The following is a 24,541-nucleotide window of genomic DNA, read 5'->3' on the forward strand; positions in this document are numbered from 1 at the left end:
CAAGCTATAACCCAATTGGGGGATGTTTCTTCTGACAGTCACCTCATGACTAGAATGCTGATAGGAAGGTGAGTTAAAGAGCCTGCCGTTGTAGCCTCTGGGAGGTTACCTGCCATTCTCTCCTGGAAGGAAAAAAGCTCTTTGTGATAAAGGTGTTATCACTGAGAGTTTTTGCAGTCTGTGACTGCCTGTGACATGCAGGCAGCTGCTCCAACAGGGACCAAATGCTTGGGCCAGAACTTTATCCACCTTTGTCCCTGCAACTGGCTGCTGGGCCTAAGCCAATCCTCAGCTCAAAAGGCCATCACTAGTTAAACCAGTTGATGAGTTTAACATGTGGCATTAGGGGAAGGGGAGGCTAGGTTCAGCCAGGAATCAAAGTGGAACCCATGCTTACACTCATGCTAGCCACCCCAGCTGACCTGGCTCTGAGGGAACAGGCATCCTGCTCTAACCCCTTTCAGATGTGGGTGGAAATTGGTTTTCTTTGGGGGAAAGGAGGCTAAGATTCCCCCCCCCCCCCCAAGAGAGGCAGATCAAGGACCTGAGTGCCACCTACTGGCGCTGGCATGTCTGTTTCCATGTGCAGGGCCAAATTCAGGACAGGAAAATTAGAGAGCACTTGTCCCCACAGCCTAACAAGGGGTACAAGGGCTGGATTCTTTATAGTGCCATGGTGTGTGTGTTGGGGAAGGGGGTTGTTAGAAGGTCCTCACAGACCCATCAGATGAATCCTCCTGAACCAGGATGCACCCAACCGGAGCAAAGTGCACCCCACTGCAAGAACCACTCTGGCTCTGGTATCAGCTGCTCTCCCCCAAAGGCACATGGGGGAGCTGGTATGAGTGGCTACTCGGCCCTTAAAGGGCCTATTTTGTTTGTTTGTTCTGCTCTCTTCTTACAAGCACTGTTGCCTCTCGAGGATCCTGGATTCAGACTCCTGACAAGTGTGGGAGAAGCTCCCCCATCCCTGGGCACTGACACTGTGAGAGGTATCTGACCAGGCAGTCATGTCACTCTTGGTGACTCCTGAGAACAGCTGTATTCTAACCTCTAGGGAAACAAGAGGGTTTTCTTGGTGCCAGGGAGGAGGGGGCTAATGTAATTCCCTCAAAAGAGGTAGCAAAGATGAATAGTTTGAAAAATAAACAATCCCACTATCCTGGCCTTTGCAATTGCTAAGATGTGGGCAGTGGCACAGCAGAATCACCTGGGGTTTTTAAAAATGTGTGTGGTAGATGGATGGAGATAGTTTGTATGTGTTACACAAACACACACACAGGCACATGCAGACACATGCTTGCTTCTCCAAGTGAGGAGCCTCTGGAATGCATGGAGTGAGCCTAACCCTTCAGCAGGCTTTGTGCCATAGAAGCTCAGGAAGGCCCCTTGGGCTAGAAGACCCTTTAAGGTCATAGACTGAGGAGTGGGTTATAGGACCACTGCCCCTGCTGTCTTCAGTGATCAGCCTTTGAGAGTCTCACCTATTACACAGAATGAAATCCCTAATTTGGCTCAAGAATTCCCAGAGCAAAATTAAGAGCTAGAAGCACTGCACAAACACAAACAAACCCTTTCAGGCTGATCAAAGTATCAGTGGACCCAGAATCATCGTCCTCCCCTGCCACCAAGCCCAGAGACAAAATAGCCCCAGGGAACCCTGGACAAAAGAGTCCCATATTGGAAAGGCCCATTGTTGACAGCCACCAGGAGAGCTGATGCCCGCTGCACCCAGCCCAACAGACCACACAGACCTGTCAGAGTCCGGCCACCCTCACACTTGGATTTACTTAGACCATCTCTCTTTTAATTGCGTGCCTCTTTCTTGACTTTTGTTTTTGCCACATATTAGGACATTTGATTCTATTGTTCCTATAAGATTATAAACTCACTGAGTATGGGGCAGGTTTTTAATCCTCATAGTCCATAACATAAGGAAATAAAATGCCGCCCTCAGCTTACCCATCCTGCCCCTTGAAAAGCTTAGGATCTACCCACCCAGCTGTTCACTACCCCTGATGGTCTTTCAAAGAACTCCCTGAAAGACTCAGAAGCTACAGTGTCTGCTGCTCCCCTCCCCCTCAACCCACCCCCCATAGGGTTAGGCCATTACTGCTCACCAAGAGCTATTGAGGAATCGAGGAATCGGAATCCAGAGGTAAGTAAACAGCCTGGCCACTGGAGAGCTCAGTCAAGTAGAGGGGGCTGGGCACACTGATGATTTGTGTGAGTGCACGGATGCTATTGTAAGCTTTGCCCAGGTACCATAGTGTCCCCTAGTTAGCTTCTAACAAAGTTCCCTGTAGAGGATGCTGACTCCAGATGCAAGGAGTGGAGCTGGGGACCCACGCCAGAAAGTGATGGGGGATGCTGACAAAGGGCGTGAGGTGTCACAGGGCAGCAGGCTCAAACTCCGTCAAAAGGATCCTGGGAAACCTCAGAAGTTGCCAGGTTCTGAGTCTTTAGAAAGTCCCAAGATAATAATTTTTGTTTTTCTTGGCTTCTGAGCCCCGCCCCGCCCCACCCTGCGTGGGCTCCCTTTCCCCAGACAGTGAAGGACAGGGCTTATTTTTAAAAGGAGGAAGAAGTAGGAATAAATAACAGGATTTTTTTTTTCTTTAGTAGTTTAAAGTTCATGCAAGGTAAAGGTGCATATCATGAGGCTCCATTAGGTTGCCATGCTTAGGGTCCAGGGTGGAAGCCAGACCACACTGAGCTGGGCCCTGATCTACAGCAGGACTCATCACATGTGCCTGGCCTAGAGAGTCTTATCAAAGTCAGAGTCCGATGCAGCGGGTCTGGCTAGTGCGGAGTGTTTCTCCAGGTCTAATGAGCAGTGTCTCTGTGAAGAAAGACAACAGCGGGCATGTGCTGCCACATTCGGGGGGTTGTTGTTGGTTTTGGGGGGTTTGTGGTTGTTGTTTTGTTAGGTTTGTTTTGGTTTGGTTTTTGGCGGCAGGGGTGGGAGGCTTTCAAAACAGGGTTTCTCTGTGTAGCTCTGGGTGTCCTGGACTCACTCTGTAGACCAGACTGGCCCCGAACTCACAGAGATCCACCTGCCTCTGCCTCCCTGCGTACTGGGATTAAAGGTGTGCACCACCACACCCAGCTTTTATTTCTTTATGTGGTGCTGCAAACGCTCTGCCCACTGTGCAGCATCTGTGCTCTGGGAAGTGGTATTTTAGTGGGACTCCCTTTCTTCCACTTGTGCTACTTCTGAACAGACCCCATCGCTCCATCTCACCTCTCAGTTCTCCCAGCTGGGAGCCAGAGGCAGCTCTGTGCTCACGCTGTCTCTGTTCCCAGTCCTGAGGTCCAATGGTACGTGGCATGCGGTGCCTGGCCCCACAGCACTGGGACTTTGTAAACACCGTGTCATTAGAGCCACTAGTCCTTGCCTATTACTAAGGGTCAAGTTGTAGGGGTTGTGTCGGGCAGGACAGTGCTGCCCACAGGTACAGGAATTGGGACGGTATAGTTTTCCTTCACAAAGACACTGCACAGTAAACCTAGAAAGACAGCAGGGCAGTGGTGGTGCACGCCTTTAGTCCAGCACTCTGGGAAGCAGAGGCAGGCAGGTCTCTTGAGTTGGAGGCCAGTCTGGTCTCCATAGAGAGTGAGTTCCAGAACAGCCAGAGCTACACAGAGAAACCCTGTCTTGGGAAAAAGAAAAACAAACAAACAAACAAGCTGAAACAAAAGTTCTTTAGTCCAGAAATAGGTTTCCCTGGTATCTCGGGACATGTGGAGCTTTTACCTGCTTGTTTCTCCACTTCTCATAGAGACCTAGTTACAAGAAATTGTTCTTTCTGAGCAACCACAAAGCCCCAGCTGATGCCTGACTTCTGGCGGGTGGTGGGCGGCAGTATGCTCTTGCCTGCCCCCTGGAGGTGGATGAGTGTCTCTACTCTGCACCAGCTGTATGAATGGAGGAACATTTTGGCCCAGAGTGGCCTGTGCAAAACATTCTAGCCTTTAAACAGTGAGCACTGACTCCAGTGTCTTCAGCATCAGCACTGCCAAACAGTTCCTTTGCGAGGCAAATGCATCTGTGGGGGCCTTACTTACCCCTACTGGCCTGAAGTGTGGGGTGTGGGTGTCCAGGCCTGCTGTTAGATCAATTCAGGGGTGTTGGAACGGATGTGGGAGGACTGGAGGCCGGACGGCTTTGGGGGAGGTTCCTGGAGTTTAGTTGCCTTTGGGTCATCCAGCAGACCACAGGCCCTGGGAATAGGGAGTGTGAAAGCAGAGGAGAAGCAAAGGTCGTTTGCCTTTCAAACACAGATCTGGTCAGGTTACTGTCTAAAATCTCCCAGTGACCTCCCATTAACTAAATAGAATTTCCCCAGGGTAAACAAAACTCTTTCAGATCTGCTCCTGCTAATCTCATTGCATCATGCCTCAACACAGAAACCTACGCCCCGGGGGCCCGCTTAGCAACTCAGAGCTCTGGAAATGAACTGTGCCTTTGTTCTTGCCAGCTCTCTGGCTACTGTGCCCTTTCACCCCATTCCTTGGTATGCCCAGAAAATCCCTACTCCTCTTAGGTGCCAACATCTCTGCTCTGCAGCCTTCACAGCCCTGCCAGGCCAAAGAGATTACACCTTTTCCCCCCATCCTTGAACTTCATGTATTTCTCAACCACCCACCTCACAGTGCTGGTTTGCCTGTCTCCCAAAGCAGAAACTCCCCTTAGTTAACAGCACCGCTCCCTGCTCCTAGAGCCTGCCTAGGTATGCTGGGCTGCCGGCCCCCGGCACATGCCTGGGCATCATAGACGCTAGTTACTGTGTCTACGACTGGCATAAGGGGAATGCTTCTCATGTCCCCAGGGGCCATCCAGGCTGGAGCTTGAAGCCCTCATGCTGACGTCACCTCTGTCCTTCCTTTGCAGCTGGGGTATGGCCGTCAATGTGTACTCCACATCTGTGACCAGTGAGAATCTGAGTCGCCATGATATGCTTGCATGGGTCAACGACTCCCTGCACCTCAACTACACCAAGATCGAACAGCTCTGTTCAGGTAGGAGGCCCAAGGGAGAGGAGGGAGAGGAGGAGAGGAAGAGCTTGTGGTATTTGCCACTTAAGAGTTGAAATCAGGGAACAGAGGCTGGAAAAGTGAGAAATAGGTGGGGCGTTCTGGGCAACCAGTGAAGGCACGAGTTAGCAGCACGGGGTCCCATGAAGTCTCTCTGGGTCCCAGCTCTGGTCTTCTCTGTTGCCACCTTGTGGGTATCAACTTCCCCATCCAGACAGAGAGATGCCATCACCTGCCTATGTTGGGTAGCTTAGGGCTGACCTACATACTGAAGTATTTGGAATGTACCGACACATGGAATGTACCGACTACCAATAAGTAGTCACTTGAGGGCTGGGCGTGTAGCTGAGTGGTAAAGTACCTGCTCCATATTCACAGGGCCCTGATCTCCATTAATCCTTGACATTACCCAAAAGGTAAATGCATAACTAGTAATCATGGTGTGGTATGTAATATTCTTGTGAAGCCAAGGGGAATCAAACCATATCGAATGTCACAGTTGGGTTGGCCCTAGCTCTAGGAGAAAGAGAGAGGGACCAGGCTTTGGGGAGCAGACCAGCATGGGGCCCTGTGGTAGCTGAGTCCTCTTCATCAGCCATGCCTCTTCACAGGGGCAGCCTACTGCCAGTTCATGGACATGCTCTTCCCTGGCTGCGTGCACTTGAGGAAGGTCAAGTTCCAGGCCAAACTAGAACACGAATACATCCACAACTTCAAGGTGCTGCAAGCAGCTTTCAAGAAGATGGGTGTTGACAAAGTAGGTGTCGGTACCCCCGGGGTCCATGAGGAGCTGTTCCCCTGGGGAAGAAGACCCACCAGCCAGGGTGACAAGGGCTACTTCTGACAAGGGTTCATTCTGTCACGTGTCTTTCTACCCCTGACGTCCAAAGGGAGTGCTGTCCACCCAACTCAAGACACAAGGGTGCACTTGACCCTAACATCCCACCCCGACAGCACTCCCTCCCGCCTCCTCTGGGGACCTGCCTCCTCCAGACGTTGAGGCTCTTTGTGTCACTCCTGTCGCATCTCTTCAGAGGCCCCCAAAACACATCAGTTCACTATCCAGCCTGTGTAGATCCTGACCCTCCAGGTCACGTGCAGTCATCAGGGTCCCTGCCCACACAATTTCTCCTGTGCCTGTAGGAAAGGCCTGTCCCTGAGTCCCTGGTGGGGCCCGCAGGCCTGCTTGTCTACTCTGGTGCCATGGGAGGGGGTGCAGATGGAGGAGGTAGATGATGTTGAGGCCTAGGGGCTGGCTTTCCTGTGCTCACAGCGGAAGGCAGTCCTGCCCAGCAGGTGGTTAAAACGGTCTGCTTATGTGGTCTATTTCAGATCATTCCTGTAGAGAAATTAGTGAAAGGAAAATTCCAAGATAATTTTGAGTTTATTCAGTGGTTTAAGAAATTCTTTGACGCAAACTATGATGGAAAGGATTACAACCCTCTGCTGGCGCGGCAGGGCCAGGACGTAGCACCACCTCCTAACCCAGGTGATCAGATCTTCAACAAATCCAAGAAACTCATTGGCACAGCAGGTAACATGCCCAAGCTGGTGGAGGGAGTTTGGGGGGCTGGGCCGGTAGGGCTTTCCAGCCAGGAGTGCCCCCCGCCAGGCCACCGGCCCAGCCCTGCCAGCTGGAGGAGACTGTTATCACGGAGTTCAGATGACATCGCTTGCTGCTTCCCTATAGATGGAGAGTCCCATTGTGGGGTGAGGGGGCTCCAAAAGTTGTTCTAAGAGGAGAGCCACCAGCTTTAATCCTGGTACTCAGGAAGCAGAGGAAGGTGGATCTCTGCGAGTTCGAGGCCAGCCTGGTCTACAGCGAGAGTTCCAGGACAGCCAACACAGATAAACCCTGTGTCAAAAAACCAAACTTTGAGAGAGAGACAGAGGGAAGGAGCGCCACCTGGACTAGCCACGGTAGCAGCTCACTGAGACCCAGGATGCTCTGAGCTAGCTTGTTTGCCTCAAGCTGGATGGGGCATGGTTCCTCTTTCCAGATCCATCCGGCCAGTGCCTGGAGCCAGTGCCCAAGCCCCTTGTGTAACCCTGCCACTGGACACCCAAAAGCAGGAGTTTGCCAAGTTTGGCTCTGCATTCCTCTATTCCAAAAGCCCAGAGATCTGTTTCCAAAAATGACGCTTTGCTGGGTCGCTAGGAGCATGAAGAGAAGCAGTAAGGCTTGTAGTGACGAGGTTGTGGCAAGGAAGAAGGGAGCAGCCTCACTCGCATCTGGCCCGTCATAGCAGAGCCACCTCCCCTGTTTGCGCTGCTGTCCTGCCTGGGCCTGTCCCCACTGAACTGCTTGCTTTGCATTAGTAGCAGCCGCTGTCTAGGGAGGGGCAGTCGCTCCGGAGCAAGAAGCCCTAGCATGCAGGCTGTGCTAGGGAGGAGCCTGGGTCCTCCACCAGTGCGCAGTACTAGTCCAGCCCAGCAGAGGGAGATAGAGGCCAAACTGAGAGGGAGCTGGAGGGGTGGGGCTGAGTTTCGCTGAGGGTGGCTTTGGCTTGTGCTAAGACGGACTACATTTATTGCTCTCCTGGGTCTCATCTGTCAGTACAGAAGGCCCTGAACCCTCCGAGCTCCACTTCATCAAATTCACCATCCCAGTGTACCGCATCCCTCCTTCAGGCCAGCTTTCTTCAGGTCCCAGTAATGAGATCACCTTTCCTTTAGGTTCCTGTGGCTCTTATGCTCCCAGGCTGGCCAGGGGCTGTCCATTTGCTCTAGTGTCACGTGGGGCTGAGGCTGGAGACCTAGCTGTAGATGCTCTTCCTGAGGGAGAGTGCCTGCCTGTTGCATGGTCCTCACACCCAGGCTCCCATATGCTGTGTCGCCTCATCTGACTCTTGTCCTCTGGACAGTTCCGCAGAGAACGTCCCCCACAGGCCCCAAAAACATGCAGACCTCCGGCCGGCTCAGCAACGTGGCCCCACCCTGCATCCTCCGGAAGAATCCCCCCTCAGCCCGAAATGGTGGCCATGAGGCTGATGCCCAGATCCTTGAGCTCAACCAGCAGGTGTGTGGCATGGCAGAGGGTAGCTGACACTGGGGACAAGAGGAAGACAGGACCATCTGGCGTAAACATTTCTTTCTGCCTGAGCAGCTGCTGGACTTGAAGCTGACGGTGGACGGGCTGGAGAAGGAGCGAGACTTCTACTTCAGCAAATTGCGCGACATCGAGCTGATCTGCCAGGAGCACGAGAGCGAGAACAGCCCCGTAATCTCGGGCATCATCGGCATCCTCTATGCCACAGAGGTGAGCCCTCGCTTCTAGGCCGCATGCAGAACCTGATCCCTCAGCTTGGTGAGCTGACTCATCATTTCTCTCTCCTCCCCTCCAGGAGGGATTTGCACCCCCTGAGGACGATGAGATTGAAGAGCACCAACAGGAAGACCAAGACGAGTACTGAGGGCAGTACCGGCCCTGGCTGACTGTGGCTGCCCTGCCCACTCCCACCCCCGCCCGGTGCCCACCCCACATTATAGTCCTTTCCTTACAGCCAGTCAGCCAGCCCGGTGCTTTGTATCAGTGCCGCAGCATTGGGGAGCTGGGCAGGTAGGGCTTGGGAGGTTGGGGCAGGTGAAAGGATAAGGCCCTGTCTGGGTCCCTCAAGTGACACTGGCTCAGGGGATGTCCAGGACCCCTGTCCACTCCCCACTCCTATTTATTTCCGTTGTCTCTATGCTGTGTTGGCCAACACTTTCCAGGGTGCTGCTGTCACCCACAAGCCAGCCACCTGCTCCCTGACAGCCAGCAGCTGTATATTTGACAAAGTCATTGGTATATTTTTACTTACTGGATTGTCCTTGCACTTTACCTGTTCTTTTCCAGGGCTGATGACAGGGCTTGGGGCAGTCTTCCTGGCTTGGCTCCCCTGCCCTATAGCCAAGACTGGGGCAGGACTCACCAATTCTTATTTATTTTGTCTTTTGACTTCTCTCTCAGTAGTTGAGGGGAAGGCTGACATGAGGAAGGGGGTAGGGGGCTGAGGAGGCAGTGCTGTGGGCCCCGGGGTCAGGGAGACACAGGGGAGCACTAAGGAATAGAAATGACCTCCAGGCACTGGGCTCACCCACCCAAGGCCCCTGCCTCAGCACCGAAGCCCAGCACTGCCCCGAGGCTTCCTGCCCACTCCCTCCTGCAGCCTGGTTATACCACACAGACCCTGCTGCCCTCCCTCCCCCCCCCCCCCCCCATTGTCTGTCTGTCCCCCACTCTCCCACTTCCCCACCTTTGCCCCTCGGGCACTAGCCTGCATATGTGTTCACTTTTATTTAAATAAATTTGTGTGGTAAAAGTCCTTGCCTTGTTTCCTTTGACTGAACCACAGCCAGGGATCAGAAGGCATCACCTTCTGTCCTCCTCTCTCTTGTAAGAGGACAGCCGCGCAGCACAGCCTCACATTATCAGAAGCCTCCACTGACACTAGGCTCTGACCTAGACCCAACTCCCAATACTGATGGCTAGTCTTTTGTTTTGTTTTGTTTGTTTTTCAAGACAAGGTTTCTCTGTGTAGCCTTGGCTGTCCTGGACCCACTTTGTAGACCAGGCTGGCCTCAAACTTACAGCGATCCACCTGCCTCTGCCTCCTGAGTGCTGGGATTATAGGCGTGCGCCACCATGCCCAGCTCTGATGGCTACTCTTGAGGCAGGTATTATGGGGCCTTTTCAGGGAGATGTAACATTGTCTCCTAAAATGAGATGGCACCTACAGCCCCCCCAACCCCACAAAAAAAAATGATTCCCTCAAGTTTATCTTGATGAGTATCGAGTTTATTGGGGATGACTTCCAGGCCAGTGGATGACAAAAACATGTTTCCACACACGCCCCTGCCAAGCTGTTACACACCTCAACCTCATGTCTAGAGCAGAATGGATGCAAACACTGGGCACTACCTTGTGTTAAAACACCAAACTCAGGCAGCACAAGGCATAGACCAAGCGAGACGCTGAGAAAACTGTGCTTTTATGTACCCAGTCCCTGCTTTGTCAGGAACAGGGCCAGTTCCAGCAGACACCACCCAGGTGAAATAACGGATGAAGGGAAGGATGCCTTGTCTGATGCACCAATGGTGGCTTGCTGCAAGACAGTTCTAGGATTTGCAGTAGTCTCACCACAACAGGGGACCCTTAGGAGGAAGGAGGAAGTCTGAGGCTGGGGCTGTAAGAGGGGAGCCCAGAGAGTGGCTGTGGGGTAATGGGGGGGGGGATATTTGGTCAAGGAATGTTTTGTTCCAGTCTCCTTTAGACTGGACTATATGATAACCCTCCACTCCTTGTGGGGTTCTCACACCTTACAACAGCAGTGCAGCAAGCAAGCCTGAGGCCCAGAAGACAGCAGTGTCTACATGGTGGTTCTTTTTCTTTTTTGTTTGTCTGTGTGTGTGTGTGTGTGTGTGTGTGTGTGTGTGTGTGTGTGTACAGTGGGGGTTAAAAACCAGAGCAACAGGCTGAAGGGATCAGAAGCACTTCCATGTCATCCCCACAGCCCCACTCTCCTGGAGTGTGTTTGTTAAAGACACATGGTATCTAAGGCCCTGGAAGCCCAGCAAAGACTAAGAATGCTGAAGTGAATGTGAGCCCCTGGCATCACCTAGGCCAGCAGTTCTCAACCTCCCACGGGGATCTCATATCAGATAGTTACATTATGATTCATGAGAGCAAAATTAGTTATGAGGTAGCAACGAAAATAATTTTATGGCTTGGGAGTCACCACAGCATGAGGTGTTCTAGACAGTGCATAATGAGGCTTGCTCAAGGTGGCAGCAATCTGGGTTAGGATTCAGCCTCTTTTTTAAAAGAAATATTTATTTATTTATTTATTTGAGTATTCAATTTGCATGTATGACAGAAGAGGGCATCAAATCCCATTATAGATGGTTGTGAGCCACCGTGTGGTTGCTGGGAATTGAACTCAAGACCTCTGGAAGAGCAGACAGTGCTCTTAGCCGCTGAGCCATCTCTCCAGCCCCAGGATTCAGACTCTTGTTTAAATGTTTTTTTATTATTATTTTTACTTATGTATCTGTATGTGCACGTGCACATGCATGTGGATGCCTCCAGATGTCAGAAGAGGGAAACAAGTTACCTGGAGCTGTCGTGGGAAAGCCAGTTCTGTTTCTCTTCTCAAAATAGGGTCTCTTCTGTGGTCATACATGTGACAGGGATTGAACAAAGGGAGCATTGCTGGTGTGAGAGTAGAGGCAAACAGTGACTGGCTGGTGATCAGCTCAGATACCTTCTTGGCAAAGGCACTCCATCTCAGAGCTCCCTGAGACAGTCGGCCATGGCCAAAGGGGATGGAGGGCACTAAGAGGAGACTACAAGGGTTGGTCCTCCCTCACCTGCTTTCTCCCTCCAGGAGCCGTCCTCCACACAGTGCTGTGTTCTGTTTCCTAAGGGTCATGTCACCTTTCCACTTGGTTTTCTAGGGGCTAGAGAATAAAATCCAGATCTGGCAGCCAAGGCCAGGTATGGTGGCGCACGCATTTAATCCCAGCACTCAGAGAGGCAGAGGCAGGTGGACCACTGTGAGTTCGAGGCTAGCCTGGTCTACAAAGTGAATCCAGGACAGCCAAGGCTTCACAGAGAAACCCTGTCTCGAAAAACCAAAACAAAAGCCAAAAAACCAAAACAACAACAAAAAGCAAAAAGACAAATCTGACAGTCAAAATCCTTTTCCAATCCTATCAAGTCCTGTCAGGTAGAACTGCATCCAGTTTTACCACTCTAGACCTTTGCCTAGATTAATAAAGCCATACAACTGAAGTATTCTCTCCATGGGCTATGACCCCAACCAAACAAAATTCTCCCTTCCTAGGAGCCATCTCAACTGCCGCCTGTTTCAGAAACCTTTCCCTCCTCTTCCTAGGACTTAGTGTGTCCCCCAGCTGACCCGCTCATTCTGTAAAAATGTGTACAGTCTCCAGTGCTGGTATGCTTAACGCCTTTAATCCCAGCACTCAGGAGGCAGGAGGCCGAGGCAGGCAGATCTCTGCGTTCAAGGCCAGCCAGGTCTACAGAGTGAGTCCAGGACAGCCAGGGCTACAAAGAGAAACCCTATCTTGAAAAGCAAGTACACAAAACAGCACATTTCCTTAACTGCGAAGATCTCATTGCTGCTTTACCTTACGTCATGCTCTCTAGCCGGGATGATTCGAGGTTTGGAGGCCAACTAGGGTCTGGACCTTGCTGAGATGCCTTCAGTCTGGGGCTCCCCGCCACTTAGGCCACTTAGCGGAACATCTGGAACACCGCAATGAGCCAGAGCCTTCCCACTGCCTGGAAAGGGAACAAGGCCTCGCTTCCCCACGCCTTTTCTCAGCTACGTTAGTAAGTTTTCTCAGCCTCTCTCTCTGACTCTCCCAGCGCTATACTGCCTCCCCAAAGTCTTCATCTTCCCACTCCTCAGCAACTAAGTTTATTGCCCGCCAAATATAAAGTTTAATCGCTAACAGACTATCACTTTCAAAAAAGGAAGGAAACATTTAATCCTCAAACTCTCCCGAGGTGAAAACTATTTTCATTTCATCCTTCGGGAGCATTGCAAAGATAAGAAAAAAGGGAACACCCTATTCCCACGCCGGCCTGCCAGGGGTCGAGCCTAGACTGCAGGTGCAGGGTAGGGATTTTTGCGCTTCAGAGGCGGGGCCTGGCCGCCGCCCCACCCCCACCCCGGCCTGCAGCGCGGTGGAGCGGACGGACTACGAGTCCCAGGCTGCCTTGCGGCGGCGGCGGCAGTAGACGTGGCAGCGCGCGGAGGCTGTGCCGACTGGAAAGCCGGGAGGTAGCGGAGCCGGAGTCATGGCGGCCAGGGCGGCGGGCAGCGGGGGCTGGGAGGTGGTGAAGAGGGGCCGGCGACCTGTAGCAAACAGCGATGGACGAGGCGGCGGCGGTGACCGCCGGGCCCTCGGGGAGGCAAACGGAGTGTGGAAATACGACCTGAGCTGTGAGTATCCGCCGCCGCCCACCTGGGCCTGTGGGGCAGGGGCGCGGCGGGGCAGCTGCGGGAGCCCGGAGCGGATGCGCGGGGCCCCGGCCACCCTAGCTGATAACGCTGGGAGAGGTGGCCATTCCCCACTGCACAGTTGGGAAGCGGAGCCCCAACGAGGCAGGCTCTCGAGTGGGAGGAAACTAGAATTCCGATCTCCATCTGTTCAGGCCTTTGCACACAACCCTCTCAGCTGTCCCGACCCTCTCTGGCCAGATGTCTAAGCGACAGAGCAGAGGCATCTGGGATACTTATTCGGTGTCCCTTGTTAAGTAACCAACAGTTCTGAGAAGGGTGGACGAGAAGCCTAACACTTGGAAGAATGACCTGACATACGCCCCAACCACGAATTAATCTCAGTGTCACCTGTCCCTACAGCTTCCAGAGGAGGAGAGAAAGCTGCCACTTGTTGAGTATAGGGTTGTCATCTCAGAACCAAGAACAGTTGCAGGGTGGAAACCGTACTGGAAAAAGTCAGCCCTCACAGACTAGCAGGAGAACCACTGAAACCTACCCCCTGTACTCAAGTCTGGCCTGGCTCCCATGCACTTTGATTTGTCTAAGAAAACGCTGGAAGAGCCAGGGACCTGCCTGTGGTGACTGAAATCAGCCACCAAGAGAGGGCTCTTTGCTGCGCTTCTAAGCAGCTCCCAAGGAAGAAGGGGCTTGGGACAGCATTTCCCTGTAGATGACTTAGGTTCCCCTGCAGAGAAGAGACCACGGTACTGTGAGTCCTGGGGACTTAAGGGTGGCCTGCCGTTTTCTTCCTGTCTTCAATCCAGCTCCAATCCAGACCACAAGCACGCTTTATGAGCGTGGCTTTGAGAAAATCATGAAGCGACAGAATAAAGAACAGGTTCCGCCCCCTGCTGTGGAGTCTAAGAAACCAGTAAACAAGAAGCAACCCAAGAAGGCAACAGCTGACACTAGCCAAAACCAGAAGCAGGGCCCCTTCCGTAGCCTGGAGGACGCGCTGAGAGCTGTAAGTGTGCCTAGGCTTGGGGTATAGAGAAAATAGGGGACTGGGAGCAGATGTGTGTGCCATTTGGGACACTCAGCCGAGAGGAGTTCCAGAGAAGATGGAAATGCCGAAGGAAGGAGTGTTTGCACTTACGACAGAAAGGAAGTGGGGCATGCATAAGGAACACGGGGGAGAAGCCCTCTGTTCTTACTCTTGAACACGTGAGGGGCCTACAAGTGTGGGACATTGATGTCAGCATTCTCAACTGTGCTGCCCCATGTTTTCTTCGGCTCTGGATGTGAAACACAGTGGTTGGCTTCCACATACAAAACCTCCGTCAGGACTTTAGGCGAGAGTAGCATGGAAGAATGGGGAAATAGAAGGATCCAGAGGGTCCTGGAAACCTACAAGAAGAACTTTATGACAGGCGGATCTGGGTCCTGGGGTCCTCCTCAAACTAAGGCACCAGCCAAGGAAAATATAAGCAGTAAACTTCGAACCCCTACCCAGACCTACCCGATGAACAGGATATTCTCCACCGTTGAGTGGAGAGTGAGATCTGACTCTCACACGAACTCTGGTGCCCCTTTTCTGACCACGTCCCCTGGATGGGGAGGCCTGGCGGCACTCAGAGGAAGGATAACAAGTTACCAAGCAGAGATTCGATACCCTAAGAGCATATATAGAGGGAGGCGGTCCCCCTCAGTCACAGACATAGGGGAGGGGAGAAAGGGGGAAGCAGGAGGGAGGGAGGAATAAGAGGATACAAGGGAAGGGCTAACAATTGAGATGTAATATGAATAAATTAATAAAAAAAAAAAAGCAGCTTTGGTGTGCAAAAATAAAATATGCAGATGAACTGCCTAATTTTTATTACTAAAAAAAAAAAAACTGTCAGCCACTTCCTACCCCTGTCCTGCTTCCCTTCCTCTTACGACTCACCGTGGAAGTCTCTGTCTCTGACAGCTGGATGTGGCAGCTCTGCAGAAGGAGCTGGACAAGAGCCAGAGCGTGTTCACTGGGAACCCCTCCGTGTGGCTGAAGGACCTGGCAAGCTATCTCAACTACAAGCTCCAGACTCCACGGCTCGAGCCCACCCTGAGCCAGTATCCACACGGTTAGTCCCCGACCCCTCAGCTCAGATAAGGCCAAGGACATTCCGAAAGGGTTGGTGTTCCTAACAGCCCAGTGCCTTTACTGTCCTAATTCAGGCATGTGGCTGTGCGAGTGGCTGGGCCTCCTTGGGGAAGAGAAAGCCAGCCTCAATGCAACAGCATTTGGTCCTAGCACTCACAGAGGCCAATGGCCCCAGATTATCCCTACAGCCTCGTGAGCCGAGAGCTACGTGGGATCATCCAAGGGCTCCTGACCAAAGCCTCAGCATCTGTGGAGCTCTTTTTCGACCACTGTCTGTTCACCATGCTGCAAGAATTGGATAAGACCCCAGGTAAGAGCACCGTCTGAAGGATGGCCATCTCGGGAACCCAGTCCTTCTTTGTTGCGTCCAGCATGGTCATCAGTCCCCTTTGCAACAAGAAATGTGCTAATCGCCACATTGTTTTTGGGATGGGGGGAGGAAGAGATTAGGACTTGTCCTCACATCTTGGGGAAAAAAAGTCTAAGATGCCAAGTGATAAGAGTAGCTCTGAAAACATAATGTCTCTCTAGGAGAGTCACTCCACGGCTACCGCATCTGTATTCAGGCCATTCTGCAGGACAAGCCCAAGATTGTCACCTCAGACCTGGGCAAGGTGAGACCTGGGAGGTGCTGGGGACACCAGAAGTAGGACTAGTGGAACTAGACAGCCTATGTCGTTGGGCTTGGTTGTGGAAAGTTCTAACATGCACCATTAGCAATCACCATGTGTGTCTATTGGATGAGGTGACCTATACAGTCATTGTACCAATGGACTGGCTGGGCCATAGAGAGGTCCCATAGCTTTCCTAGAATTGGTCAGCCGGTTTGAAAAAGTGGGGGAAACTATCATCCAAATCACTGTTCTCGGCACCTTTCCCATCTATAACCTTCTTCCCTTTAGGATCTGTAGTGATCCTGGTGTGCTGACCTAGAACCTGTCCTTAACCTGTCTCCCCATCTCCTCAGTTCCTAGAGCTCCTGAGGTCCCACCAGAGCCGACCAGCAAAGTGCCTGGCCATCATGTGGGCCCTGGGGCAGGCGGGTTTCACCACCCTCACTGAGGGACTGAAAGGTAACCACAGAGAAGGGTGGGTTGGTCTCTGGGGGCCCCTGTGCGTGAGTGAGCCTAAGCCTTCCCAACTTCTGACTCTACAGTGTGGCTGGGGATCATGCTGCCTGTGCTGGGCATCAAGTCTCTGTCTCCCTTTGCCATCGCATACCTGGACCGGCTGCTCCTGTGAGTAATGGGGGGACAGCGAGGGGAAGGCCCAGGGTGTCCACAAGAGGCTGTTTCGGCAAAATGGGATGCCATGATCCTGGTCTCCATAGATGCAAGGAAAATCAGGACCAGCTCCTCCCACCTCCAAGTGTGATGGTGAGGAAGGAAAGGGAGGGAGCCATCAAGGGCTGTGGCTGGGGTAGAGTCCATGCCCTTCCTCTGTACACTGGCTTAGCTGAGTTTATGGCTGGAGCACCATACTGGTTTCCAAGAAGCCTGCTTCTTCTTCCCCTAGGATGCATCCCAACCTCACCAAAGGCTTTGGCATGATTGGTCCCAAGGACTTCTTCCCACTTCTAGACTTTGCCTATATGCCCAACAACTCCCTAACATCCAGGTAAGACTGCCATGGAGCATGCACACTGGGGAGAGATCCCAGCCCAAAGTCCAGCGGCAGCACTGCATTTCATCCTCTCTCCCCAAAAGCCAGACTCACAACTGGGAAGTTCAACAGTAGATTTCAAAGGGTCTGTGGAGTCCAGAAATTATGTCAGTCCTTGAGGGTGACAGTCTTTTTAGTGTAACATCAGGCAGTTTTTAGGGAGAGAAGCTTTGGCGTTTGACAAACTTTGCATGGTGCTTCTGTGTACAAAGACTCAGGACCATCCCCAGGCACTTAGTGATTCTCTCTTCAGGCCAGGGATGAGCTCAAGTGTCACAATTCTGTTTACATCCTGAGCCTGGCCCTCCTCTCCTAGCCTGCAGGAACAGCTGTGCCGGCTCTTCCCCCGACTGAAGGTGCTGGCGTTTGGGGCAAAGCCAGAATCCACCCTGCACACCTACTTCCCTTCATTCCTGTCCAGAGCCACTCCTAGCTGTCCTGCTGAAATGAAGAAAGAGGTGAGAAACCTTGCCTTGCCCTGAGTGCAGCTGCAGGCAGCCTCGCTGTTGGTTTCCCCACTGCCCTGCAGCTCACTCCCACAACCACCTGTCCCACTCACTTGTGCTTTACCACAAGAGCATGGGCCTGAGAGGTGGGAGGCCAGGTCGGTGACGCCCTGTCACCTGTAGACAAGATGCTGAAGCTCAGGCCGTAGCTCAGGAACCACGCCTACCCTGGGTTAGCTTCTGAGCTTCTCAGGGCTCTTAACACTATTTCTCACCCTTTGTGATAGCTGTGCTGTTACCAGAAACCCTGGCACCCTCCTTTTCACCATCCTGAGGCCCCAGCATTCTCTCTCTTTTGTCCTGTGCAGCTTCTGAGCAGCCTGACCCAGTGCCTGACTGTGGACCCCCTCAGCACCAGTGTCTGGAGACAGCTGTACCCGAAGCACCTGTCACAGTCCAGGCAGGTGGTGGTGGGGTCACCTACTCTGATCTACACAGAGCAGCCTCCTACTGTATGCTTCCCAGTCTAGGGCTTATGTGTCATACCAGAAACACTGGTCAGTGTTCGCTAGGCTCGCACCTCCCAGTTTGAGTGAGACCACAGCTGGGGTGGCCTTTAAGGAACTACTGTGGATATGGGTCTTTCAGCCCTAAAGGTTGGGGAATTGGTAGGCAGAGAGGGCAGGCAGGCTGGGGCACTGGGGGATGGGCTGCTGGCTGAAACAGGCGTGCTTTTCCACAGCCTGCTGCTGGAGCACCTGGCCAAGTCCTGGGAGCGCATTCCCAAGAAGGTGAGGAGCTGAGTGATTGTGGGGTTGGGAGTGGGGCTTGTTTGGGTTCTCGCTTTGTGCCCCTTGACCTCTCTCCTCCCTTGTCTGTGCCTTTGACACAAGTATGAAGCAAGGTGGAGGCTCAGGATCCTCTTTCTGGCCGGGCTTGTGTTCTCAGCTTAGCTCTTGGTATTTGGTAGGCGCGGAAGTCTTTGCAAGAAACCATTCAGTCCTTCAAGCTTGCCAACCAGGAGCTTCTAAAGAAGAGCAGCGGCTGCAATGAGCATGTTGTCACCTGTGATGTAGCCTGCAAGGTGTGACGCCCAACTTCTCCAGCCCACACAGGCTCACGTCTACCTTGACACCCTCGGGTTGGGGGGTGGGTCATATCCCTGCCCCACCCATCTGTAGAACCCTCACTACCTGAAGCTTATGTGTAGGCCTCACCTAGGGCTTGCACAAGGAAGCAAGAACCAGCCCTTTCCCCTCTGACCACTGTCTTCTCTCTCTTACCAGGCCTTACTACAACAGGCACAGGGTCCTCGGCCACCCTGGGCCCGCCTATTCCTGTTGCTTCTGGTCTTTGCAGTAGGATTCCTGTGCCATGACTTTCGAAATCACAGCTCTTTCCAGGGTAAGTAGTGGTTGGTCATCTGGGAAGAGAACACAGTGGGGGACACGGAGCTGTGTATAGTATCACCAGACCCCACCCTTGTCCTGATGAAATCTCAGCGCTGTAGAGCAAACACTGTCCACCTCAGCTAGTCCATGCAGAAACCAGACATTCTTCCCACCGGACTGCAAGAGAGAAGTGATTATAAATTTGTGTCACCTTTTAACTCCTGAGGAAGAATAAAGATTTAGCCTCAGATTAAGATCATAACTAGTAGGACCAGAAAGATAAGTGGTTGAACATGGTGCTGCCAAGCATGACAACCTGAGTTCCGTGCCCAGGGTATAGGTGGTAGAAGGAGAGAACCAACTCAACAGAAGTCCTCTGACCTCCTCATGCATGCTGTACCATATAGACATGCATACGCACACACTCAATAAACTAGTAACTTTAACTTTTAAAAAAGAATCACAGCTAGTAAAGGACAGACACTCAAACCTGAGGCTTTTCCTGACTTCTAAGTCCAAGACTGCATGCAGTGTCCCATTCTTCCTGTTCCTGACCCAGCAGAAGGTATTTGGGCCAAATCTCCTTCCAAACCTGTCTAGTGAGACCCAAGGGCACTCTCCCCCACCCCACCCCCAGCCTCACTGTGCCTGCCCAAGGGTCTGGAATGTCTGTCCTCCAAGCCCTGCTCTCCCAGCTCACTAGAGCTCCCTTTGCAGCCTCCTTCACTGGCCGGTTGCTCGGATCATCTGGGGTTTTGCCTGTTGGCCAGGAAGTGTGTGCCAAGCTCTACTCCTACAGCCTGCAAAGCTACAAGTGAGCTGCTGCCGAGGACGGCAGGGAGTTGCCGGTGGTCAGGGTGGGCATGGGCAGTGGGGAGTATTTAGAATACTCCTGTCCCCCATCCTCCCTTTTTTGGCTGTTCTTTGGTGAGCAAGTTGGCCAGGGGAAGCCCAGAGTACATACACCTCTGCCCTCCACTTTCTCCATAGCTGGCTACAAGAGACATTGCCAGTCTGTGGCTCCCACCTGCTTGCCGTGGTACAGCCCAGTTTGCAGCTGGCCTGGACACACACCAATGCCACAATCAGCTTCCTTTCTGCCCACTGTGCCTCCTACCTTGCCTGCTGTGGTGACAGCCTTGCTGGCTTCTTGGAGAAGGTAAGCTGGGGATTAGGAGCCAGAAAAGGATCCATCCTCCCAGGGACAGAGTCCTTGGAACACTTCTGCATGGCCAGAATCCTTAGGACAGGGGACATTGCCCTCGGCATCTTATCCCAACCCCTCTGTGGTCCTGCTGCAGGTCCAGCTCCCTGGGGCCCTGCACCAGCTCTTCCACTCCTTGAAGGAGCTGCTGCTGCTCTTCTACCATAGTGTGCTGGTGCCCATGTGGCACCTGCTGCTCGCGGCCCTGGCCCGAGTCCAGGAGCATTGCCACGAGGCCTGCAGGTAAGAGCTTCACTCTAGGCTGTATAGGTCCCCCGGGGATCCCATTTCTGGTCCCTGGGGTGGGGGTGGCAAGCCCACACCATTCATTTTTTTCAGAGCCACTCTGGCATGAGTTATGGGTTTACACTGCAGCGTGACATGATCCCCATCCCTCATAAGTGTTCTGCTTTTCTCATAGAGGGGAAGTGACATGGGACTGCATTAAGACACACTTCGGTGAAGCTGCCAGATGGACCTGGCTCTGCCTGCAGGATGTCACAGTGGCTTTCTTGGACTGGGCGCTCACCATGATATCCCAGCAATAGACCCTGCCTGCCTGGCCACTGGTTTCTGTGGTGGACAAGCTACCAGAGCCTGCTGGAGGATGGAGGAGGTGGCTCTCTCTTCACTCGGTGCCTGAGTTCTGTCTCCTAGGCAGGAGGCCGGGTGCCTCTGCCTCACTCTCCCATCTTCAGGGGACTGGGCTGGAGCTTCTCAGCTTCCTCCTCACAAGTCGGCTAGGTATCTCAGGCCCAGTTGCACAGCTCTCAGCCTCCTCTGGGATGATAGCCTTTCTCTATGTCTCACCCCTCTCTGTCCATCCATCTCATCACTTAAGCCCCCACAGCCCATCTCCAAAAGAAGGGAGGTGGCCTTTTGTCCCCATTCCTGGTCATAGCTTAAGCCACAGCAACAAAAAAAAAGTGAAAGGACTTCAGGAGGGCCAGTAATACCACAGTAGGTGGCAGCAGCCTGGGTGGCCGTCAGTGGGCATGCAGGCCATGCGGACATGCCTGTTACCTCAGAACACCCAGAACAAGCAAGCCTTCCAGGGCCGTCAGCAAGCGCCCTGTCTTCTCAACTCCATCCTCCTCAGTGCTGGGACTTCTCCCTCACGTCAGTCAGGTTCTGTCCACAGCACCAACCACCTGAAGAGCAGCAGCCTTCTGTCAGCCTGTGGAAGGGAGTCCACATGTGGCTCCTGGGTGGAATAAAGGACATAGACTGGATTTCTAGCTTTCCTTTCTGCATCTTCATGTGGAGATCCCCAGAATGGGGACAGACAGCCTTGGGCTTCTGCAGCACTAATAGAGCTTCTGGCAGGGAAATCTACCTGTGTATCCCTCAAAGCTCAGTTGCTTGTACTAATTTTGTCTGGCTTGTCAGTAGTTCATACCCAAAATTTGCCTCACTATGATGAAGTCAGGAGCAGAGCTGGGTAGTCTCCTGACCCTTCACTTATTAATTGGTTCATTTTATGAGACAGTGAGTTTAGAACTCCAAGAGACAACGCCAGGGCTTATTTCTGTTTCTCTTGGTTTGAGACAGCTTGTTACGGGTGTGTTCTCCATCATCTCTTGGGCTCCTGGCAGCTTTGTCTCCCCCAGAAGCACCACAGTGACAGCCAGTCCCTTTTACAGCCCCTGTTGTGTGGCGCCTGGAGATACCGCTGTCCCTTCCTTAAGCTAAAGTAGCAAGTTTGGAAGCATCTTGACCCAATTTCACACACCTTGCCTTTACCTTTAGGCTACTTACTTTAGGAAGCAAACAGCCATGGCAGGCTGTTCCTGCTGCCTTACAGTCATGACCACTGTTCCCAGTGAGAAAAAGCCCTGCCCATCCAAGGACCAAGCTCAGCACAGTAGGCCGATTGTCCAAGTGCCCTTCATGTTCTGTCTATTCTTGTCAGTGAGCCACAAACAGTTCAACCCTACCTTGTGTTGGAGAGGACAGCCTGGAGCCACCATAGACAGGGCAAGACACCATGCTGTATGGAGAGGTTTTGTTTTGTTTTTTAGTCCACCAACCTTGGGCATGTCATGGTGCTGTGCTGGCTTACACTCTGTAGTGGTTTAACTTGGGTTCATAATATCTGGTATTAAAATCCTTAAATTGCAGCATTTTCTTCAACTTAGATCAGTTGGCATCTCCACAGTGCCTCACGGGGACACTAACACCAGCCTTACATGGCTTTATAAGCCTTGGGGGAGGTGGCTCTTTTTCAATTCCTCGCACCCCCCCCCCCCCGCCATGACTAGTACAGCGCTTTTCCTGTCTGTGGATGAGTACCACCTGTTCTCCATTAAAGCAAAGTCAGACATCCAGACAGTTGGTTTTTACAGAGCTGTCAACAAATTGGGAGTCCAAGCTGAGCTAGTAAAGTGAACCAGTGTGAGATCCAAACTGTATTCCAGTGTTGCTGACACTGTTACCAATAACAACAGTGACTGGGAGTGTGGGGAGCCACGCCTCAGCCACATCTCCTACAACTGAAGTTCAACAAATAACATGCCATGAAAGTGAGGGGCGGTCTGAGTGAGTCTGTCTCTCACTATTGCTACTTCCTACTCGGACTTGCTGAGCACTTTTTTTTTTTTTTTTTTTTTAACTAAGGGGCAAAATATATGATAATAAATAAATGTTCACCCATATTGTGAATGGTGGGAAACTATTAGGTAAAAGAATGAATCATTTGAGCCAGGCGTGGTGGCACACACCTTTAATCCCAGCCCTTGGGAGGCAGAGGCAAGTAGATTTCTCAGTTTGAGGCCAGCCAGGACTACAAAGCAAGTCCAGGACAGCCAAGGCTACACAGAGAAAACCTGCCTCAAAAAAACCAAAATCAAAAAACAAAACAAAGTGAGTTTCAGGACAACCAGACCTACACAGAGTAACTTTGTCTCAACCTCCCCCGCCCCACAAATAAAAACTAATACAGCTTTTTATGATATGTTAGTGAGGTTAGCATATTGGGGTTTTTGTTGTTGTTTTTGTTTGTTTTTTGAGATTCGCCTGCCTCTGCTTCTCTTGAGTGCTTGGACTATGGGCTCAAGTCACCACACCTGGCTTGGTAAGCTTTTTTTTTTTTTTTTTTTTTTTTTTTAATATGGAACGCTTCATGAATTTGTGTGTCATCCTTGCACGGGGCCATGCTAATCTCTGTATCATTCCAATTTTAGTATATGTGCTGCCGAAGCAAGCACTAAACTTGTTTCTTAAATAAGTGTTATATTAGAGCAGTTTCAGATTCATGTCAACAGAAAAAAATTAACTTGTCCTCAACACACACACACACACACACACACATATGTTCCCCACCATCGATGTCTTTCACTAGTGCAGAACATACATACACATATTATCATCTGACCCTACACTGTCTCAGCTACCACCAAAGATCCATAGCTTAGAAAAGTACTTACTTCCATAGTAGGTTACATGAAATAGCTATTGCAGAGCCTGGGAGAGAGCTCAGTGACCAAGAGCACCCACAGCTGTCACTCCAGCTCTGGTGCTGGATGTCTTTGGTATGCATAGACACCGTCTCTGTCTCTCTCTCTCTCTCACACACACACACAGAGTTAAAATTACAGTAAAATTTAAATGTCTAGCGATGTGTTCACCACTTTCCAGACAGGTTTCACTGACCTAGAATTGCTTCGGCTCCCCACGATGCCTCCTCCGCAGAGCCACTAGAGGTCATTAGTCATTGGTCTCCAGATTTTTGCCTTTCCCACCCCCTCACGGCATTGGTTACTGTCCATATTTTAAGTTGTAATCTCTCCTACCTCAGAGAAAGGTCTTTGTTCTCAAAAGAGTCAAGGGAAGCTCAGAAAGGATGTAAAAATCCTTAACTGGCCTTTAAGCACCAGCAGAACTAACATCCTGCAAAGGGAAACAAAGATTCTTTTGATGAGTGGTCTCGGTTACATTTACTATGTTCCTATCACCCCACATACATAGTCCAGAGTGTCTGTGTCATAGCTACATTTCTTGGTGGTTTGGCCTGCTGCACACTACTGGGGCAGGTCTGGCATCATAGAGTGTTACACAAGGGACAGAATGCCACTCTTAAAGGCCTCACATTAAGAAGTTGAAAATGATCAAGAAATGTCTTGAGATCCCAGAAGGAAAGTCGCATTTGATACTTTTGAGTGTGGCCGCATTACAAAAGAAAGTGGTGCGTGGTCTTCACATTCAGATGTTACGTCACTCTCCTCATCAAGGGTAGGTAGAGGAAGTGCCCTTGTCCGCAGAAGTGGGGGCCCTGTGATGGTGAGGTCAGTGGGAAGGAGTTGGAATGCTCTCCACAGCTCATGAACAGACCGTTTATTTAAGTGAAATCTCGTAGAGCCAAATCAGGGCCATTGGCTCCCTGACCCCATTAGCACAAGTTATGACCGTTGAATGGGCCCACAACAACTGTCATTTTTAAACACGAAGAGCCACTGAGTGGTGGTGGCACACATCTTTAATCCCAGCACTCTGGAGGCAGAGGCAGGTGGATCCCTGAGTTCGAGGCCAGCCTGGCCTACAAAGTGAATCCAAGATAACCAGGGCTACACAGAGAAACCCTGTCATGAAAAAAACAACAAAACAAAAAATGCCCCCCCCCAAAAAAAAAAACAAATAGTAATGGAGAGCCAAATGCAAGGCATACCTCTAATTCCAGAACTTGAGGATGGAGGTAAGTGGCAAGACAGCCA

The 24,541-nt window shown here is 51.8% G+C and overlaps 2 protein-coding genes and 1 non-coding gene across 4 annotated transcripts in view; 2 read left to right on the forward strand and 1 right to left on the reverse strand.

The window, feature by feature from the left end:
* Window positions 1-9,212, forward strand: part of Mapre3 (microtubule associated protein RP/EB family member 3) — a 49,503-nt gene extending 40,291 nt beyond the window's left edge. Inside the window, exons 2-7 of one of the 2 annotated variants that reach the window (XM_051172605.1) lie at window positions 4,895-5,022; window positions 5,649-5,794; window positions 6,370-6,571; window positions 7,902-8,056; window positions 8,144-8,296; window positions 8,382-9,212. In XM_051172605.1, the coding sequence (XP_051028562.1) occupies window positions 4,902-5,022; window positions 5,649-5,794; window positions 6,370-6,571; window positions 7,902-8,056; window positions 8,144-8,296; window positions 8,382-8,450 (846 nt within the window). In that variant the 5' untranslated portion in view covers window positions 4,895-4,901 and the 3' untranslated portion in view covers window positions 8,451-9,212. The remainder of the gene's footprint in view (window positions 1-4,894; window positions 5,023-5,648; window positions 5,795-6,369; window positions 6,572-7,901; window positions 8,057-8,143; window positions 8,297-8,381) is intronic. The other variant, XM_051172533.1, reaches the window with a different exon arrangement.
* A 3,590-nt stretch (window positions 9,213-12,802) lies between these two features.
* On the forward strand, window positions 12,803-20,748 carry Tmem214 (transmembrane protein 214). Its single transcript, XM_051172684.1, has 17 exons — window positions 12,803-12,989; window positions 13,814-14,013; window positions 14,959-15,109; window positions 15,305-15,439; window positions 15,661-15,743; window positions 16,097-16,202; window positions 16,286-16,367; window positions 16,645-16,746; window positions 17,108-17,249; window positions 17,606-17,697; window positions 17,980-18,028; window positions 18,208-18,321; window positions 18,524-18,641; window positions 19,346-19,442; window positions 19,619-19,787; window positions 19,930-20,075; window positions 20,254-20,748. Exons 1-17 carry the CDS (start codon window positions 12,845-12,847, stop codon window positions 20,378-20,380), a joined length of 2,058 nt encoding a protein of 685 aa, XP_051028641.1. The 5' UTR covers window positions 12,803-12,844; the 3' UTR covers window positions 20,381-20,748.
* A 2,187-nt stretch (window positions 20,749-22,935) lies between these two features.
* On the reverse strand, window positions 22,936-23,038 carry LOC127196905 (U6 spliceosomal RNA). The gene has a single exon (XR_007831572.1). It is a non-coding gene; the product is annotated as a U6 spliceosomal RNA (small nuclear RNA).
* Window positions 23,039-24,541: the final 1,503 nt, after the last annotated feature.

The sequence above is a fragment of the Acomys russatus genome, chromosome 1 (assembly GCF_903995435.1).
Source record: "Acomys russatus chromosome 1, mAcoRus1.1, whole genome shotgun sequence".
Lineage (NCBI taxonomy): Eukaryota > Metazoa > Chordata > Mammalia > Rodentia > Muridae > Acomys > Acomys russatus.

Excerpts from the sequence above, each read along its gene's own strand:
- Tmem214 (XM_051172684.1), top strand. The coding sequence starts at position 12,845 with ATGGCGGCCAGGGCGGCGGGCAGCGGGGGCTGGGAGGTGGTGAAGAGG. Across the intron at positions 18,029-18,207 it reads GGGAGCGCATTCCCAAGAAG|GCGCGGAAGTCTTTGCAAGA; the intron begins GTGAGGAGCTGA and ends GGTATTTGGTAG. Across the intron at positions 20,076-20,253 it reads CATTGCCACGAGGCCTGCAG|AGGGGAAGTGACATGGGACT; the intron begins GTAAGAGCTTCA and ends CTTTTCTCATAG.